Here is a 19,237-nt window from a genome sequence, read left to right as displayed (position 1 = left end):
TTGATGTGACTGATTACCATTATTCATCTCGAACTTCCTCCAAAGTACTTCCTTTTTCAGATTTCATGCTTAAGCTCCACATTCATCCATTTTACACCTACCTTATTCAGCCTTTTGGCCTTTGGGATAGATTCGTACATTGATGCTATTATGCATTTCTTTGCAAGTTCCCATGCAGCATTTATTTCCATACTTCTCAACTCCTCAGTCCATGTTATAGCTCAAAGTTGTCTCCTAAGCTTGTCATAATCACCAGCCTTATAATTCCACATATATCCTTTCCTCACAAAAGCCTGCATATGACTAGCCACAACACAGGTGATTACTTCATGATCACTTTCACCAACTGGAGGAAAATGTGAAACTCCTCTAACAATTACATCCTCTGATCAAATGATCAGATCTAGAACCTCTTGATCCGTGCGTGCCTTCCTTTACATGCTGCCTCAGATAGTTCTCTCTCAAGAACTCGAGAAATTCACTTTCCTTATTCCCAAATGCTATCTCTTCATTCCAATCTATACTGCCATAATTAAAATCGCCCATAATAATTACCCTTCCTTTGTTCCATAATCCAAGTTGTTTATACATTTCTTCACTGCCACCTTCCACATTCCCAGGCCTATAGCAACATCCAACTAAATATGTCTTCCTCTCAACCTCCACATTACACCACACTACCTCATAACCAGTGCCACTATTTCTCCTTTCATGTCTACCTTATGTGGGCTTAATTCCCCTGCTATCATCAGCAGCACTCCTCCTTCTTTCCTGCCCTTTCTATCCTCACGAAAAATACTGTACCCTTCCATTTCTATTCCCATTAAGATTTCATCTTCATTCAACCATGTTTCACTTATTTCAATGATTTGGAGGCGAATAAACTCAATTACTGAAACCATTTCATCCCCTTTATTTCTGATACTTCTGGCATTTGTAAACAAACACAACAGTACATTTTTAGGTCTATAGCCAGTCCTATCCAAGCCATATGTTGGTTATGATTTCCCCACTATACCTGCCAAATCATCTTTATCACCACTTGCCACATATACCTGCTCAGTCTCCACTTCTCCACCCACACTGCAATATACGCCATCTTCATACACACATTCACTGCCACTTTCGACATTCACTCTCTCTATACCATGTCTCCCTGTCCACCCGAGCCTCTCCCCCCCCCCGTTTCCTCTTGTATTCCTCTTCCTCTCTCACACTACTACTGTTTCCACCCCCAAGAACTGCTGCCTCCAGGGCCAGCTCTACCGACAGTACAAAACATGCATTTGCACAGGGCGGCAAGTTTTTTTTTGGGTGGCAAAGTTCGCATAAACTACACGAAAAATAAGGGAGAAGGGGTGGCAAAATATGCTACTGCACGGGGCCGCCCTAGCTGTCTCTCAGACAGCAGTGCTTGACAGAACCTCAACTCCTTATTCACTATCAACCAAAAATCCCTTGTCTCGTCAATTTTCTAGGGATTTATGGCCTATAGTGAATAAGGAGTAGAGGTTCAGAAGTGCTTCCATCACTGGAATACAGTTTATAAGCATTTCATCCCAAAGTGTATAACCTTAAATTTTCCACATTAAACTAGCATCTATTTTTCCTTTGCCATGTTGTTGGTCTGTTTGAATCATTCTGCATTATCTCAACACCCTGTTTAATTACCTATTGCTATACTCAAGTTATGCATCATCAGTGAACAACTAAATATTTCTCTTTAGTTATTTCCTATTAACAAATAACAGAAGTAAGTTAAGGGATAATAAATCTCTCATTATTTTAAACATTGTTTAAAAATAATAGAAATTGAAATATAGTCTTGTGGAACACTAATAGTTACCCCCCCCTCCTTCTGCATTCTACTCAATATAATGCGTTTTCGTATCTGTTCATCATCCACCCTCATGTTTATACCACCAAAGTCATATGCATCCCTACACTTTTCGAAAATAGAAGAAATTAGTGCCACCACCTGTTGTATTTTTTTGTTGTCGAAAGCAGCAACCTTCATTAGTGTTGTGTCAACTGTTTATGACATTTGTTTCATTAGAAGCATTCAAGCGATTTCAAAGTGGTCGCAGACGTTTGAGGACGACAAAAAGCCAGGCCGTCCAAAAACTGGACCTGAGTGAAGTTAACATCCAAAAAGTGCACGCTTTCATAAAAAAAGTCCATGAGATTGATTGAAGATGAATTAAGGATTCCAAAATCAACTGTGCACAACATTTTGACCGAGAGTTTGGCACTTCGTAAAATGAATTCACGATTTGTTCCCCAAAAGTTGACCGACGACCAAAAAATGTATCGAATTGAACACTGCAGGGACTTCATTAAAACTGCTCGTAAGGGCAAAAACTTCCTTGAAACGATCATTACTGGTGAGGAAAGTGGTGTTTTGAGTATGAGCCCAAAACAAAGTGCCAGAGTGCTCAGTGGAGACCACCAGCAGAGGGGCATCTGAAAAAAAGTTGCTTGGAGAAGTCAAAAGTAAAGACAATCAATGCTGATTTGTTTCTACGATTCCAAGGGCATTATTAACAAAGAAGTCGTTCTGCCTGGCCAAACAGTCAATGGTGAGTTTTATCTTGAAGTTATTGATAGCGAGAATTCATTACGTACAGCATGAATATCGCGACAACCAACCATTAATCAAAACATACTGTCACTCTTTGCACTATAACTCGGCTTCTAATGAAACAAATCTCACAAACAGTTGACACAACACTAATGAACATTGCTGCTTTCGAAAACAAAAAGATACAACAGGTGGCACCACTAGTTTCTTCTATTTTCGAAAAGTTCGGTTTATTTTTGGACAGAGGGTGTATTTCACAATAAATATCTTGGTCACGAAGATATTTCTTGGACAAAACCTTTATTTGCATATGCTAGGATAAAAGAGATGAAAACGTAAATATAATTTCTTGCTCAAGTATAAGATACCATAACTGAAATTTCTTGCTTCAGCTGAAATAACCAATTTTTTATAAAAACTATTTCACATATTCATAATATATATTATTATTTTGAACCTTGTAGCTCAGTCAATATAGACTAAGCCCTTTGGTCATCGAAAAACCTGGGTTTGATCCCGGTCAGTGACTTGAGGAATCTTTATCTGGTCTCTTTCAACAAAAGGTGAGTTAGCCTCATATGGAGGTAGGAGGTTTTTTCACCCAGAAACTCAGGTTTTTCATCCCCCAGAACAGGCAAATGAGCCCCGTGAACACACATCTACAAACATAGGACACAGTGGGAGGCATAGAGATAACCACCTTATCCTCGAGTTGCAGTTGAGGTTAATAGTTGGAAAAAAATCTCGATATCGTAAAAAGTAGAAGCGGAAGGATTAAGAAAGAAAGAAGATTGTTATTTTACAGCATCTCCATAGAGTCCAGAGACTCATCATGGGAGACCCAAATTAACCATTTTACATATAAATCCTATCGCACCTCCTCTCCTTAAATCCATTCACCATCAGGGAACTCACAACCAATTCTGGAATCCATTCAACTCACTAACCACTTCTACAGATGGCCCCTAGTTTTCTGATTATTTGTCATATCTTGAAAAATTTCACTTGCATCAATTTTATAAAATCCCTTAAATATGTTAAAAGGTTCTACCTATGAACTAAACTTTGTAACCGACAAACCTTCAACCTCTCCACCATGTCCTGATGTCCACAAAACCCAGGTGACCAAATCTGCACACAGTAAGGATGTGACTGAATCATAGCCTTATAAAGAGGGATAATAACTTCCATATCTTAACTTGTTAGCATGTTTTTCAACTAAGTATGTGCTTTCTGAACTTCAACTCTTTGTGTACCATTTCCCCAAGTCCCTAGCCTCTTCAATTTCCTGCAACCCAATACCATCAATATGATACACCATATGCAACCTTTTTAACCTAAAGTGCATAGCCTTATATTTTGCAGCATTAAATTGCCAATAATTATCCTTTGCCCACAATGTCAATTCATTTAAATCATCCTATATCTACATCATCCTTTTCAACTATTGCTCTTCCAGCTTTGCAGCATCAGCAAACAACTGAATATCTCCTCTTAAAACCTTTCCCTATATCATTGATATACTAACTGCAGAGTAGTGGCCCTAATACCAAATCCTGAGGTACTCCAACTAGTCACCATATACTACCCTCTGGTGTCTGTCCATCAGCCACCCCTATCCATGCTATTAGCTTCATATCCATTCCCATTTGCTCCAGCTTTTATAATATAAGCAAAACAATGCCTGTATATTATTACTGCATGGGAATCTCTGTGGAGTATGAAGACTAAACAATACTTTACAATAATACACAATACTTTTCCTTGAACATATTCACTGACAAAACACTCACAACAGACCTTAGCAACCCATTCCACTCATTCACTACTCTTCATTAGAAAATTCTAGTCCTCAAACCCTTATTAACCACCCAATTACTTAATTTCCAAGCATGATCCCTTGGCCTACTTCTCTGGCCAAGTGCTAAAATATTTCCTCTGCAACAATTCTATAAAACCCATTTAAGCAATGCACATGTTTTCTTATATCTCCTGTTTTCTGCCTATTCAAACAAACTTCAGCAACCCACAAATTCTCAATCTATCTTTGTAAGGATACTTCCCAAGACACTTGTCACCACTTCATCCCCAAGAAATCCAGTTGATATGGCTGTATCAAGGCCTGATAAAAGGAATGATAACTTCCTATTTCTGCTTGTTAGTGTATTCTTCAATAACTAAATAATTACATGAGCTACTTTACCCACTTTTGCAATATGCTCTTTGAACTTCAATTTCCTATCTATCAATCTCAAATCTCTAACTTCGTCAATTTCCAGGAGTACAGTTCCATGAATGCAATACAATAATTTCTAATCTTTTCATCCTAAAATGCAAAATTTTACACTTTTCCAAATTAACTACCATATTAGCTTGAACATGTATATGTCCATAATTGCATGGATGCAAAGTGTCCTTTGAAATCATCGGATATTATAAAAAAAACTATATGGATACGAAGTGTATAATTTTCATATCTTTGATCCACGTGGCTCGTTGGGTGGTTAAACTGGCATCTATTATCATTTGCCTAGACTGTCAGTCTATTTAAATCATTCAGCAGGCACTCCACACAACCTTGACTATTACACTAACCAACTGTGCATGATCAGTAAAGAACTAAATATTTCCCTGCAAATCAGCTCTTATATCATTATTGTACAACTTAAATAGCACAGAGTGTTGCAGCACATGACAAATCACCTGCTTTCTCTTAGATTCTGCTCCTCCATATACTAGTCTTTGTATCTGTCCATCAACCACCCATGAATCTATATCACCAACTCTATATCCATCCCCTGTGCTGTAATTTGCATAACAGAATTCCATGTAATATGTAAAATATGTTTCATGTGAAATCCTGTAGTAACTATAACTATTATAAAATGTGAGTAAATTACTAAGGCATGATGACCTATCCTTCACAAGCCATGCTGTCCATATAGAGTATCATATTTTTATCCGCCCATTCCTGAATTTTGTCTTTGACCAACTTCTCGAATACTTTTACGTTTAAAATACCTTATTAAAAAAAAAAAAAACTGACCTGAAATAACTTAAATATTTAAGTTCAACAGCTTAGCTACGGGCTATACTAACTACTTTGGCGAGGATGAACGAAAATTTGCTAAATACTCCCCAAGTCTTAATACTTCAATTATTTACTATTCATTGAGTCATAAAAATTAAATGATTTTCCCGAAAAATCCTTCTTTTCAGGTTTCAACACATCTTTTTTCACTAATACCCTACAATTCACTAGCAATGTTTTATAAAGCAAATTTTTATGTTTTCGACCAAATAATTTCAAACCTGAAAAACGACTGGCGGGATCCACTTTGAACACAACATCATCATCGTGAGCATTACAAATATCCTCCAAGATTTCATCTGTAGTAGGGGGAACAGGCCGAGCAGGAAAGGTAGCTTTCTTTTTAAACATCTCCTGTCAACAACATATGTTCGAGTCTAGATTTGTACCGGAAGTCCTCGTTAATCACGATAACATTGCTGAACGTACACAACATTCATGTTTTCAACTACTTAATTCAAAAAATAAAGAAAAAAAAAAACAATGATCAATAATTACAAAAGCAAATATACCACAGCAAGCTTATCGAACATCAAAATATGTAGACCGGTTACGCCATCTTCTGCTAAAAAATTATAGTATAAATAAAGCAGGATAATAGACATAAGACCTGCAATTTCCACATTGCTTCAAATGGCAATTAGATTATCAAGTATGTATTATATTTCTAAAGCGATACTTCGAAATTTTTGAAATTAGTTCTTACATTTTAGAACTGTTCTTCTAAAGTAACAATGAAGATACTTCCGAAACAAGATTTTGTTTTCTTGGGGAATGGAAAGAGGGCAAATAATTCCCTTGCTAAGACTGCTGTATCAAATTATAGACCAATCAGTATCTCAGTCGAGGAGGTAAATGTACTAAAAAAAAAAAATGGTCTAAATTAGAATTCAAGGAAGGATAGATAAAAATATGATGCTGTATGAGGGTCAATATGGCTTTGTGTAAGATCGGTCTTGCCTTAGTAATTTACTTTTTTATAACAGAGTAACAGCTGAGTAGGATAAAGAAAATTACAACAAATGGGAACACTGGTTAAGTGGATAAGAGGATGGCTGGACAGATATCAAAAAGTGGCATATGGAGGGGGAAAATCGACGCGAAAACAATTAATAGTTTGCCGCAACTATTGCTGCTTAATTTGTACATAAATGATATAGGAAATAATCTAAAAGGAAAAATTAAGTTGTTTGTTGATGAAACAAAATTAGGTAGCGTAATTATTAATCAAGGCGATGTGGACATCTTGTAAGATGATATAAATAAGCTGTCGATATAGGTAAAAGATAACGGGTGTCAATTTAATGGGGAAAATGTAAAATTATGAATTTTGAGATAATATAGATTACAATCCGTGAATTACATTGCTGGCACTGTGCTCCAGGAAATATATGAAGCTAGAGATTAAGGAGTGGTGACAGACAGATTGTTAAAGTTTATATGGCATATTGCTAAGGTAGCCCATAAAATTAGTTGGCTATTGAAGTAGTACAGATAATGAAGTTGTAATTCCTCTTTATACGGCCTTGATATGATCTGGATTACTGTGCTCCAGTCGGATGAGAAGAGGTGGAGAGTATTCAGAGGTGAGTGGCCTGTGAGGATTAGAGAAGTTGGTTGATATACGAATATGAGGGGAGATGATACAATCATTTAAGTTGCTTAAAGGAATTTATAGGATAGATGTATGGGGAAATGTTTCGGCATTTGTCTAGAGGGCGCAAAACAAGAAATTATCCCTGGAAGTTGAATAAAAGTGAAGATAGTATGGGGTGTGAACACTAGATTTTTTTTGCTTGGAAAAATGTGAATGAGTGGAATCTGTTGCAAGAGTCAGTCGTGAGTGATTTGTCTGTTAATGTTAAGAAGAGGTATGATAGATTGAGTGGATTGATTAGGTTTCCAGCGATGAGTCTTCAGACTCCATGGAGGTGCTCGTATAATAATAATTTTTTTCTTTTTTTGTAATAACATTTTAATTATCATCTTACAGAGCATTTACATATATACACATATTTCCATATATTTACATATTACATATTTTTTACAGTGAATTTCATACCAATTTTTCCGGGTTTTTTTTTTTTTTTTGTATTCTAAAATGCTTTAATTTACTTTGAATAAATTTATAGTTTGCAGTTGGATTATTATGGTTATATTTTTAACAGCAAGTTATATATCTTTTACAATTTTTGCTTTTTAATGTTTTAACTGTGGTAACTACAACACTTCAATGTAATAAATAATTTCGGTTGAGATGTAATGTCTCTGCTTGCATCCTCGAAGCTTCTTAATGAGCTTATCTGAGGATGACATCGCTTAGATATATGTCTTTTTTTATTATTGATTTGATTGCTGTGTTGAAAGTAGACTGATGTTTGGGAGGTCAAATGAATGATCTGAAAAGTCCGATCAAAGTGAAATTGCTGGTATGTTCTGGTGTTATTGCAAATGACTTGGTGGTTCACATTCATTTTTATTGCGGTCTTCTTTTTGAACTAATTAGGAGATTTTTTTTTCATTGTGGCAGCCTTTCCATGTCTTATGAGCTTTTAATTTGTATCGGTTTTGAAGTTTGTAACTTCCTCAGAATATCTTGGCATCTCTGATCCACAAAAATTGGTAATTTTTTTCTGTTTTTGCTTTTCTCACTTGGTACAACAGATTCCTGTTGAATGGTATTAAAAATCTGGATAGAAAGATTGGTGTGTTGTCTTGCAATGCGTTCAAGTCCTTGGCAACTGGTTTTTTCTGTCTGCTGGCTTTTATGAGATTGTCTCTTGTGGATTTGCTTGTAAGACGAACTATGACTGGTGCAGGTCATGGCGAGCCTTGTTTTTTGCTCTTCCTAGGAATCCGAATTTATGGTCTGAATGCGTTAAGCTACAGGGGATGTCAACTGAATGACCTAATTTTAAAATTACGTCTCTCTGAGGTTTTCTGTAGGTACAGTTTCCAGAAGACCGTTTATGATAAGATCTCCTTTATGTTGTTGCTGATTTAAACATTCCTTTTGTAGTTTTAGAGAATGAGGTTCTTGATGGAGTTTGAATGCTTCTTTCATCAAATTGTGTTACCTGTCATTTAGTGAGTTAATGCTGATTTTGATGTCGTTTACCGTTTGCAACACACCTGTCACTTCTAAATTATTATGTTTGACCAAATCTTCATATTTGAGAGGTTTTTTGTTATTTGTTCGTTCTGTTTGTCTCAGAGTTCTTGCAAAAGATCTACTAAGCTGTCTTTTATAGTGTCTAGACCGTTTTCTATTAGTATATTTAAACAGTTGAAATTATAGGACTCACCTGCACTTTTTGTCTGTTTTGTTCGTCATCTGATTTTGCCTCCGGTATAATCGGCTGCCTTGTAGGTGGCTGTCTTAGGTGCGTTTCTTTGTTCCTCCTGCAGATTACGCACTGCCATTCCTCGCATGTTGCATTGGTTTTATGTTGCCAGGTTGTTTCTGAAAAGGGGGCACAATTTAAGTGTAGAATCCTACTGTATTTCGTACAGGTTATTTGATTTTCGTCGGACAATAAATCCTCCAAGCAATTGATACACTGCATAACTCACCTTCTTCCCTTGAGCAATTATTTTTTAATGTATTTATTTTATTTTAATTTTGACTGAAGATTTAGCTGAGTCATTGTGTCATCTTTTAATTTATTTTTAATCTGAGTTTTAATTCTATTGCTGTCATATTTTATATAATAATAATAATAATAAATTTTTTTTTACAATTTACAATATATATATATATATATATATATATATATATATATATATATATATATATATATATATATATATATATATATATTAACACTTTATTATGTCTTGCACACATAATAATTACATTATCTTCTTCTTCTTCTTTAGTAGTCTTCAGTTGAGCAGGTTCTTCTTTTAGTAGCAGAAACTTTCCTTCCATTCTCTTCTTTTCTCAGCCTTCTCTTTCAAGGTTGTGTACCAGTCTCCATTCAGCATGCCATCTAGCATTGTTTTTCTTCCTCTTTCTCTGGGACTTTTTCCATATATTTTTCCTTCGATGGCATCTCTGATGAATCCATTCCCTCTCAGAATATGTCCGATCCAGTTTCCCTTGCTTCTTTTTATCCTCCTTAACAGACTTCTTTCTTCTTCTACTCTTTATAAGACCTCTTCATTAGTTATTTTATCTGACCATTTGATTTTTTCCAACCTTCTCCAAATCCACATCTCAAACCTTTCCCAAATCTTAATTTCTTCTTTCTTCAATGTCCAAGTTTCAGTTGCATAGAGGGCAACACTCCACAAATAACATTTTATTAGTCTTTTCTTTAGGTTTCTATCCATTTTCTATTAAAAGCATCTCTTTCCATCGCTATTCTTGCTTTTATGTCACTTTTACATCTTCCATCACTGCCAATAACACTTCCTAGATATTTAAATGTCTTTACTTGATTCAATTTTTCCCCATTTATTCTGATATCTATATTTGCCTCTTTTCTTGCTGTTTTCATCACCTTTGTTTTTCTGATTTTAATTAACGAAGTTTTGGAAGCGTAGTGAAGAAAGTTATGAAGTTAAACATCTTGAGAATCTTTGCCAGTTTTGCAAAGAGATGAAGGCTCTTTCCCCAAGAGCCTTCATCTCTTTGCCTTACATCAGCTCTATTTCACGAAAACTGGCAAAGTTTCTCAAGAAGTTTAACTTCAAAACTTGCTTCACTACTCTTCCAAAACTTCGTTCAATACTTAGCAAACCTAAAGAGAAACATCTTCCAACTCAGTTTCCAGGAGTGTACAAGATTTTGTGTGATTGTGGAAAGCCATACTATGGCCAGACTGCTAAATCCATCCTTCTACGTTTGGAATAACACCGTAGAGATATCTCCTATAACAGGACTAGAGCTAGCGCTCTCTCTAGCCACGTTCTCTTTTCAGCTAACTCAGACGAAGGCCGCCAACACATTGTGAACTGGATTCAAACTTCTAACATCCACGCGTGCTATGATGAACTCGAGAGAAAGATTGTCGAATCTAGGGAAATTTCTCTAGATTCCTCTCATATCAACAACAGCCTGAGTCAATCTCTCTGACGCACACGTTGCCTCTGTTCAGTACTGGCGCACTCAAGACAGCGCGCAGTATACGTTTGTTTGGAACTCAAGCTCGCATTTTGTTTTCAAACAAGCAATTGTCTTTTTGTACTTGTTCTGTTATTACAATTTTAAGTCTCTGTAATTCTTTATATACTTCTTTGATTGTGATACCCGAAGATCTTGATCATTTCAACGAAACTAGTGTACTAGTAGTATCTTTTCAAATACATCATGTCATCTTTTTATCTCTCGGTATCAGTCTTTAAAGATTTTTCATGATATTCCAACCGAGTAAAAATGAATTCTGAAAGAAAAAAAAAAAAAAAAAAAATATATATATATATATATATATATATATACAGGTGTGTAAAAAAGAAGTATATGAATTTGTATCCAAAGAGAAAAATATTGAAAAGAAATAATATGCCTTAAACTGCGTATAAAATTGTTATTTTATACATAATGTGTAAACATGTAAAATAATATCTGTAATAATCATATGTATGTAATTATCTGAGACATTATCATACTATTATTATTATTATTCATTATTCAAAAATTTCGTGTAATCTTCATTGTTAATATTAGAAAAACAGGTGTTGTAAATATAGATGCAAAAAAGTATTATTATCAAAATATTAATTGAAATGCAATTTAGAAAATGAAACACATATGCAGCACTTAGTGCTGAATTTTAAAAAATTACAAGTTGGAATGTCACTAAAGATGATTATTGTAATTGTGTAAATATTTCAGAAATCAATAAAAAAAATTTTTAAATTATTATTATTATCATCATCATCATAAAATAATAACATAAAACACTAACTCTTCACATCCTTAAGAACAAGATTAGAAATCACTTAAAAACTATATAATGGAGATCTCAAACATAGGCGAACATATCCAGTCAGACAATATAAACTTCAAGGTCTTTGACTCTTTGAAGAAATGGTAAGACAACATTTCCACCAATACCAGCTTCACCATCGTACACACAAACATAAGAAGCATAAAAAACACTGGCTTACATTGATAACCCAGCTCAAATACACCAGGACAAACATAGATGCGCAAATACTATCCGAAGTTGCAATAAACGACCAGAAATTTACGCATACGACATAAATAATTACCGAACTTACAACTTATGTAGACCAAACAAAAGAGGAGGTGGCATCGCGGCATTTATCAAAGAAAAATACAATGTGACAGAAAAACAAACTCACTTCGAACATGCGGAAACACTAATTTTGGAAATCACAAATACCCACAAACACAGTATCAAATACACAATAAACATAATATGCAGATATAAATCATTAATATAAATACTCTTGACCACGCTTCTTCAACCACTAACACATACCTTGATATACTAAGTCAGTACAACATAAACGCTACCATTAACTCCCCAACAAGAGAAGAAATACTCAATATTTCACTAACACAATCATGCTTTGATCATAGCAACATACGGGCTCTCATCCATCCATATACATCAGCAGTAATTAACATCAAAATTACCGATCACTACTTTGTCTCAATTTCGTTTTATTACGTTACCTATATAATTGTAAATTATTACTGTGATTGTTATTTTAAAAAATAGCAAAAAAAAAACTATGTTATCTATATTATTATTGAAACCTCATTATATGTAACACTTAGTGCTGAACTTTGTAAAATAATATACTGAATGTTACACAAGATGATCATTGTATATGCGTAAATATTTGAAAGAGCAATAAAATTATTATTAATATATATATATATATATAATATATATATATATACATATAGTTTACAGCGTATATTATTATAATATTAACAATGGTGATTATTACAGATTTTTTTGCATCTATATGGATATCAATTTAATGTAGCAAAGCGTAAGGTTATGCATTTTGGGGTGAAAAAATTAGCAGCAGTATATCCCATTAGCGGAACTGTACTCCAGGAAGTTGACGAAGCCAGAGATTTGTGTGTGTTGGTGGATATGGAGTTGACGTTTAGGGGACCCATAGCAAAAGTGGCTAAATCAGCTCATCAGATCACTTGGTTACTGAAGAATACTTTGATGAGCAGAGGTAAGCAAGTTATTGTTCCTCTTTATCGAGCCTTAATAAGACCCCATCTTCACTACTGTGCCAAAATCTGGGCCCCCTCAGTTTCTTCTTGATGGGAAGGAGGTAGAGAGGATCCAGAGGCGAGTGACTAAGATATAGCTGGTCTATGGAATGAACGTTACGAGAACAGGTTGAAGATCTGTGGTTTACAGAAATTGGTTGATAGGAGGAATTGAGACATTCAAATTACTGAAAGGTATTTACATGATTAATTCAGAGAAAAATTTTCAGAACAGGTCTGGTGATGGGATAACTAAGGGCCATCCATGGAAACTGAGCAAGAGTGTAGTTAGCAAGGGTGGAACTAGGTTTTTTACTTGGAGAGTGGTGAATGAGTGGAACAAGCTGCCAGAGTTTGTTGTGGGTGCCATGACTGTAAATGAGTTCAAAGCAAAGTATGATAGATTCTGTGCGGATGCTGAATAGTTGTTCTTGGTATGATGTTTAGAGCCTCCCTCGTTGAATCTATTTTGAAATCCCTCGTTGAATCTGATATGAAAAAAAAATACACAATTTTTTTTCATATCAGTATCATCGTTTATTATTATACACAGTATTGACATATACAATAATTTGCAGTCTCTGATTAAGAGAATTAGTTGATTGAGGCGGGCTAATGCCCCGTACTTCGAAGCTAGGGTTAGCTTTTATGAAGAGAATATGATCAGCCTATGTTGTTATGTTGTTTGGTACTGTTTATGCATGGAATGTAGGCGTTGGATGCTGGTAATTTGTCATGTGTATATAAGTGTTAATGCTATATTAACTGTGTTGGTATAGTTTCCAGAGTTCGTGTTTTAATGTATGAGTTGTTGAAGGGTCTAGGGATGTAAGGAGTTGTTGTGGGTCGTGTTATGCGATATGTGTCTCTGTTGTTACGATAGGTGATGTCAGTGGTTAAATTCTAAAAATAAGCTCCGGGGGCCCTTAGCTATTGCTAGATTGCCGCAACATTTTTTTTTAATTTTCTTCAGTTAAAGCCATCAGGCCCTCTCTTCCACACCACCAGAAACATTAAATACAAATACAGATACATATACAAATACAAAATTACAAATTAATATAATAATTCTAACATATTAAAAGATAATTTAATTAAGATAAGATAATTAAGTTTAAGGTAACATCAGGTTATATGATACGCAGTGTGAAACACACAGCACGTGATTTTGTGTGCTAAAGAGTTCTGTTCTTCTATAATGTGTCGCAATGAATTCTCACTTTTACTTCTAATAATTGCTTCTGCACCTTTGTGAGTTTGGTATCTCTATATTCGTAAATTTTCATTCTGAGTTGCTTTTGTGCATTGTTTATACCATTCTCCTTTAATATTTATTAATCCATTTATCTACTCTGATGCTAAGTGAATACCCTGATGTGAAAAACTTGCGCCTAGGTTCTGTACCTCTGCATATGTGATACGCCCCAAACCTCCGTCCTTACAAAATAACCAATTGTCTTTACCTTTGAATGCTATTCACTGTTCGAGTAGTGTCTAGCAAGTCGGCAAATCTTTCCTTTCGTTCAACGTATTAATATTATCTCATTGCAACTGATTGGAATCCTGTGTTCTGTGGATTTGTTAGACTTCTTTCTCTTCAGAAACTACACACAAACTGTCATTCTAAACTCTTTTTGTATTACCACTCTCATTCGAGCAATTTTTCCGTTTCAAGAAAGGTACCAATGTAGTTATCCATAGTTGAAATAGTAGGGTTACATAAACACAAAAATATTACACGATTTTCTTTGTGCTTCTCATAATCAAGAGCTCTGATAAACAACTACTAATCTGCTGTTCTATTGTTGGTTAGTGACTGTTGCTAACAGTGTTGCCAACCAGAAAAGACAAAATATTGCTAGGAGTCTGTCAAAATTCCGCTACACTACGCTGCAATACTGTTTGCTTGTCAATCGCCAAGATAACATATTACAGGAAGCACCAAACCACCCCGTCCTTATTATCTCGAGTTCGTAATCAGGCGACTGTTGATATACAGGGTGTTCGGGATAAATTTGACAGTTTCGTAAGGAAAAAGAAAATCTTCTTTGTATCTATTAAATTTAATGAATTGACAAAAAAACATTACAGGCAGAGTTAATTACAATACTATCAACAAGATTTACTCAAAATAACCACCATTAGCATCGATCACAGCTTCAATTCTGCTTCGGAACCTCGAACAAGCTGATGCTACAGTCTCCCTGGGAAGGGCCGCAAAAACTGTTTTAATTTTATCCATTAACTGGGCTTTTGTATTACTGGAAGTGCGATTGGTGTCTTTTTCAACTGCGCCCCATACAAAATAATCCATGGGGTTAAGGTCTGGGGAGTTTGGAGGCCAAACATTTGGACTGGTGAAGTCGTAGAAATTTTCAGACAACCATTTTTGACTTTTCCCAGAGGTGTGGCAAGGGGCCGAATCCTGCTGCCATACATACGGCCTACCATTGGCTACCCTTGTTATCCAGGGCTTGACTACAGTTAGCAACTCCACGAACAAAGCCCGAATTCCAATGCCAGGGTTCTTCAACACCTGTTCCTGCAGATTTGCGAGGAATTCTGCTGTACGAACGCAATCAGATCGTCTGCTAGGGATCTTTCTTCTTGCTACATCCTCGTAGTCACCATTGCAAGTCTCTAGTTCATGCCTGATTGTTTTTACTGTATTCAGGGAGCATTGGGCAGCAGTCGTAATATCCTTATTTTGATGGCGGGCACGAATCATCATGATACAAGTTATTCTCTTCCATGATTCAGGTGGGTTCCAGCTATCCATCCTTTCTGACATCTTGTATATGAATGAAGAAGGGTCCAAACTTTTAAATGAAGAGAAGTGTGTGTTAATACATGTAACTTACGGAAAAATATAATTAATTATAAATATATCAAATTTATCCCGAACACCCTGTATGTTACTGTGAAAGACCGATATCTGGCAAATGTCGATATTCTCCGGTGAATGTCAGCATTCACATAGTCGCTTGGTGTATGCACGAATATTTGCTAAATATCATTATTTCTCACTTACACCGGCAAATTTCGACATTCAGCATGGACTCATGGTGAATGGTGAATAAAAATATTTTTATTACGTTAAGACAAAAATGCAGCTTTTTGATAAATGTCAAAATAGGAGAAATAATATTATGATATATGTCAAAATAGGAGAAAGCTTAAGTAACAGCACATGTAAATAAACTGTTGAACCTAAAACGAACAGTACATTCTAAATCAGAAAAGAAAATAATACCAATAATAAACTTACACATAAATTATGTGATTAACGTTATACAGTCTTATTTATTACAACTTAAACTGTTATGACACTTTGAATTGCACAAGAGTCCCTTGCTTTTACAACTGCATTTAGTCGTGGAAAACTTCTTTTTGCAATTACAGCACGTATAGCCTTGTCCTCCACTTCTCGAATTAGTTGCAGCTGCTTCTCTCGGGGACATTTCTTGAGAAGAAATTTCATCTATGGAAAGTAACTTTTCTTTACAAATTACGAACTGATTACGGGTATAAATCTGCTTGAGGGTACCATTTTTGTTTACTAATTTATAAAATTTGGAGTGTTCTATTCCAACAACAACCGCCAACACATTTCGGGCATCTGTACGACCACGGTCGACATCAAGGACTTGTATTCGTATGGTATCACCAATTTGAGCAGGAGGAAATTTTCTTTTTGAGATTCGTAACATTTTCGTTTCTTGCAGTAGAAGATTCTCTTTCGCGGCCGCTCATTTTATAGAAATAAACTCGTGTTGTTCAGTCAGGGCTTAATATGAAGATGTGGTGGGTTGCAGCTCCTCTTCAATATATTCCTTTGGAATATGGTTTTCGGTATGGTCACTGCTCAAATTTTCTTCAAAAGTATTAACAATTTCTTCGAGCTGTTCTTCGGTTTCAATATTTCCGATTTGCTCGCCAGGCAAAGATGACGATGCTATGCCTCTTTTTGGTTTAACGCCAAACAGGGCTCCATAAGGACTTTGGCGTATTCCTTCGTGGTATGTTGTGTTCTTGGCAAATTGAACAAAGGGCAAACCATCTGATCATTTATTTGTATCGTTATCGTTCATCCATGCAGTTAACATATTCTGTATATCCTGATTGGCCCTTTCAACTGAGCCTTGTGTTTGACAATGAAGAGGCTTTCCGTGAACTATCTTAACATCTTTCCACATAGCGCATAGTTCGGATATGACTCGATTACTGAATTCCCTACCATTATCTGAATGCAATATAGCTGGGGCACCAAATGTTAAAAATATTTGAAGAAGGTGATACGCTACTTCTTCAGCTGTCTTAGTTTTTAAAGGTCGTAACTGGACAAACTTCGTTAAATGGTCTTGATATACCATCATGAACTTGTAATCGCCATCCCTGTGTGACTGCAGGTCTATCAGATCGACTTGACATCTTGAGTTAAACTCCGAACTGACCATTGGTGTCACAGCAATACCTTTTTTAGGTGCTATGTTTCATTTGACATTCTTTATATAAATTTAAATACAACATTACAACTTCATATGTAATGTTTTTGTATTTAGCTTGCAATTCTTTAAGCATACGTTTTCTTCCTCCATGGCCTATTCTGATGTCAGTTTCAGATAGTATACTGAACAATTCATTATTGGTTACATAATACTGTATATTCGTTTCTCCCGGTTTTAATGGCACAATTAACTTCTCTTCATCATTAATTTTTAAAATGTCAAAACATTTTAATCGTCTGTAATCCAAAGGTGTACTGCACTTAGTTTTAGCAGAATCACTTCAGAAATCACTTGAGAAAAATAAAAACAATTGTCTTTTCGTTTACCTCGCAATTAATGCACGTAACATTTCAAAACAAAAAAGATCACGGTTCACTGCAGTAGCCATTCAATATAAATTAGGGTATCGGATAAAAAAAATAAAAATTAAGCAGACGTTGCACGTACCAGCAAACCTTGCATAAGACTGACAAACAGCAGAGTGTTCGAGAGTCTAACAAATAGATGTCACGTGAGCTCAATCGCGGCAGAGGATTTGGCGTTTTTGTTGGTTTTCTCTGGCTGTGTCTTCTCGGCTTGTCGTTTCGACCCCCACCAGAGCTTATCTGTGTTTGTCGACATATACCGGCGATGGTTCGAATGTATAATAATATAACCAAATTTTCGGTCTTTCACCGACGTATTTGGTATGTGTCGACATTCACCGGAGAATATTGACATTCTCTAATTTCGGTCTTTCACGGTAACATATACACATTCAAAACTGTAAACAATTGTTGAATAATAACACAATAATGTAGGCATGATTACCGTAAAGGGAGAAAAGTCACAAAACAGAAAAATGTTCCGGTCCGGTGCATAAAAAAAAGTTCCGGGCAGGGTTCCAGAGAGCCCAGGCTGAATTTAACCACTGGGCGATGTTGAAGCAATTTCTTAGTAACATTATGTGGTTTTTCAGATTTTTAATATTCAGGATTCTGTGTATCGCCATAAGCGATTTGGATATTAGCTGTTGTGTATAAGGTCTCCAAATCACTGTTGACACTATTTCCCTATATGTAAAAAAAAAAAAAAAAAAAAATAAGCTAACGCCTTTTATTCCCTTTATAGGGACACAGGACATATATGGCGCAGGGGGAGAAGCTTGACGCTTTTTATATTCCCTGTTGTCTGTTTCGGGAGCAGTGATAGGAGAGATTTGTGAGCTATATTAGCTTGCCCTGAGTGGGCAGAAGTGGTTATACGTCGTTGAGTGTTAGGATGGCGTTCGGTCTGTTATGTTTCCAGTGGTCATTACTCTCATAGTTTCCGGCTTGTTGTATTAGTTGGTTTGGATGCGTAGATGTCTTCATAAAGAATTTTTCTGCTAGGGAGCGTAGTAGTGGAGAGATGTAGGGGATTTTTATGTCCCGGTGGATCTGGGCATTCCTGATGAACCACGGGGCGTCCAGTATCATTCGCAGGCACTTGTTCTGTAGTCTTTGTAGCTTGAGGATGTTATGGCTCCAGGCTGGGGAGGCGTATATAATTGTTGGACGGATCGCTGTCTTGTAGAGTAGAATTTTGTTTCTTGAGCTTAGTTTGCTGTGTCTGTTGATCAAGGGGTATAGCTGGGATAACTTTTGAAGCTTTGGTGCATGTGCTCTTGATGTGGCTGTTGAAGCATAATTGTTTATCGAGAAGTATTCCGAGGTATTTTGCTTCAGTTTTCCAGGGAATTTTAGAGTTGAACAGGGTGATGTCTCCTTTGGGGGATGCTCATCTTCCTGTGAAGAGTATCGTTGTGCTTTTCTGAGGGTTTAATTGTAGTCGCCAGTCTGTAAACCATTTTTCTAGATTCAGGA

At 35.8% G+C, this 19,237-nt stretch overlaps 2 protein-coding genes and 1 pseudogene across 2 annotated transcripts in view; all 3 read right to left on the bottom strand.

Annotated features, from left to right (window-relative positions):
- Window positions 1-6,207, bottom strand: part of LOC150103968 (UPF0449 protein C19orf25 homolog) — a 32,716-nt gene extending 26,509 nt beyond the window's left edge. The window contains exon 1 of the mRNA XM_090397000.1: window positions 5,894-6,207. Coding sequence (XP_090253126.1) covers window positions 5,894-6,023 — 130 coding nt within the window. The 5' untranslated portion in view covers window positions 6,024-6,207. The remainder of the gene's footprint in view (window positions 1-5,893) is intronic.
- Window positions 6,208-16,184: 9,977 nt separating this feature from the next.
- Window positions 16,185-16,595, bottom strand: LOC150103967 (uncharacterized). The gene has a single exon (XM_090397107.1). The coding sequence runs from the start codon at window positions 16,593-16,595 to the stop codon at window positions 16,185-16,187; it is 411 nt and encodes a 136-aa protein (XP_090253233.1).
- Window positions 16,596-16,949: 354 nt separating this feature from the next.
- Window positions 16,950-17,258, bottom strand: LOC150103966 (KRAB domain-containing protein 2 pseudogene; annotated as a pseudogene).
- Between the last annotated feature and the right edge of the window lie 1,979 nt (window positions 17,259-19,237).

This window comes from Typopeltis vanoorti, chromosome 8 (assembly GCF_054136105.1).
Source record: "Typopeltis vanoorti isolate ZY-2024b chromosome 8, IOZ_Tvanoo_1.0, whole genome shotgun sequence".
In the NCBI taxonomy this organism is placed as follows: domain Eukaryota; kingdom Metazoa; phylum Arthropoda; class Arachnida; order Uropygi; family Thelyphonidae; genus Typopeltis; species Typopeltis vanoorti.
The sequence above is the reverse complement of the archived record's forward strand: the minus strand, read 5'-3'. Positions and strand labels throughout refer to the sequence as shown.

Bases quoted from the DNA above. Each gene is read 5' to 3' on its own strand.
- LOC150103967 (XM_090397107.1), bottom strand. From the start codon at position 16,595: ATGTTACGAATCTCAAAAAGAAAATTTCCTCCTGCTCAAATTGGTGAT.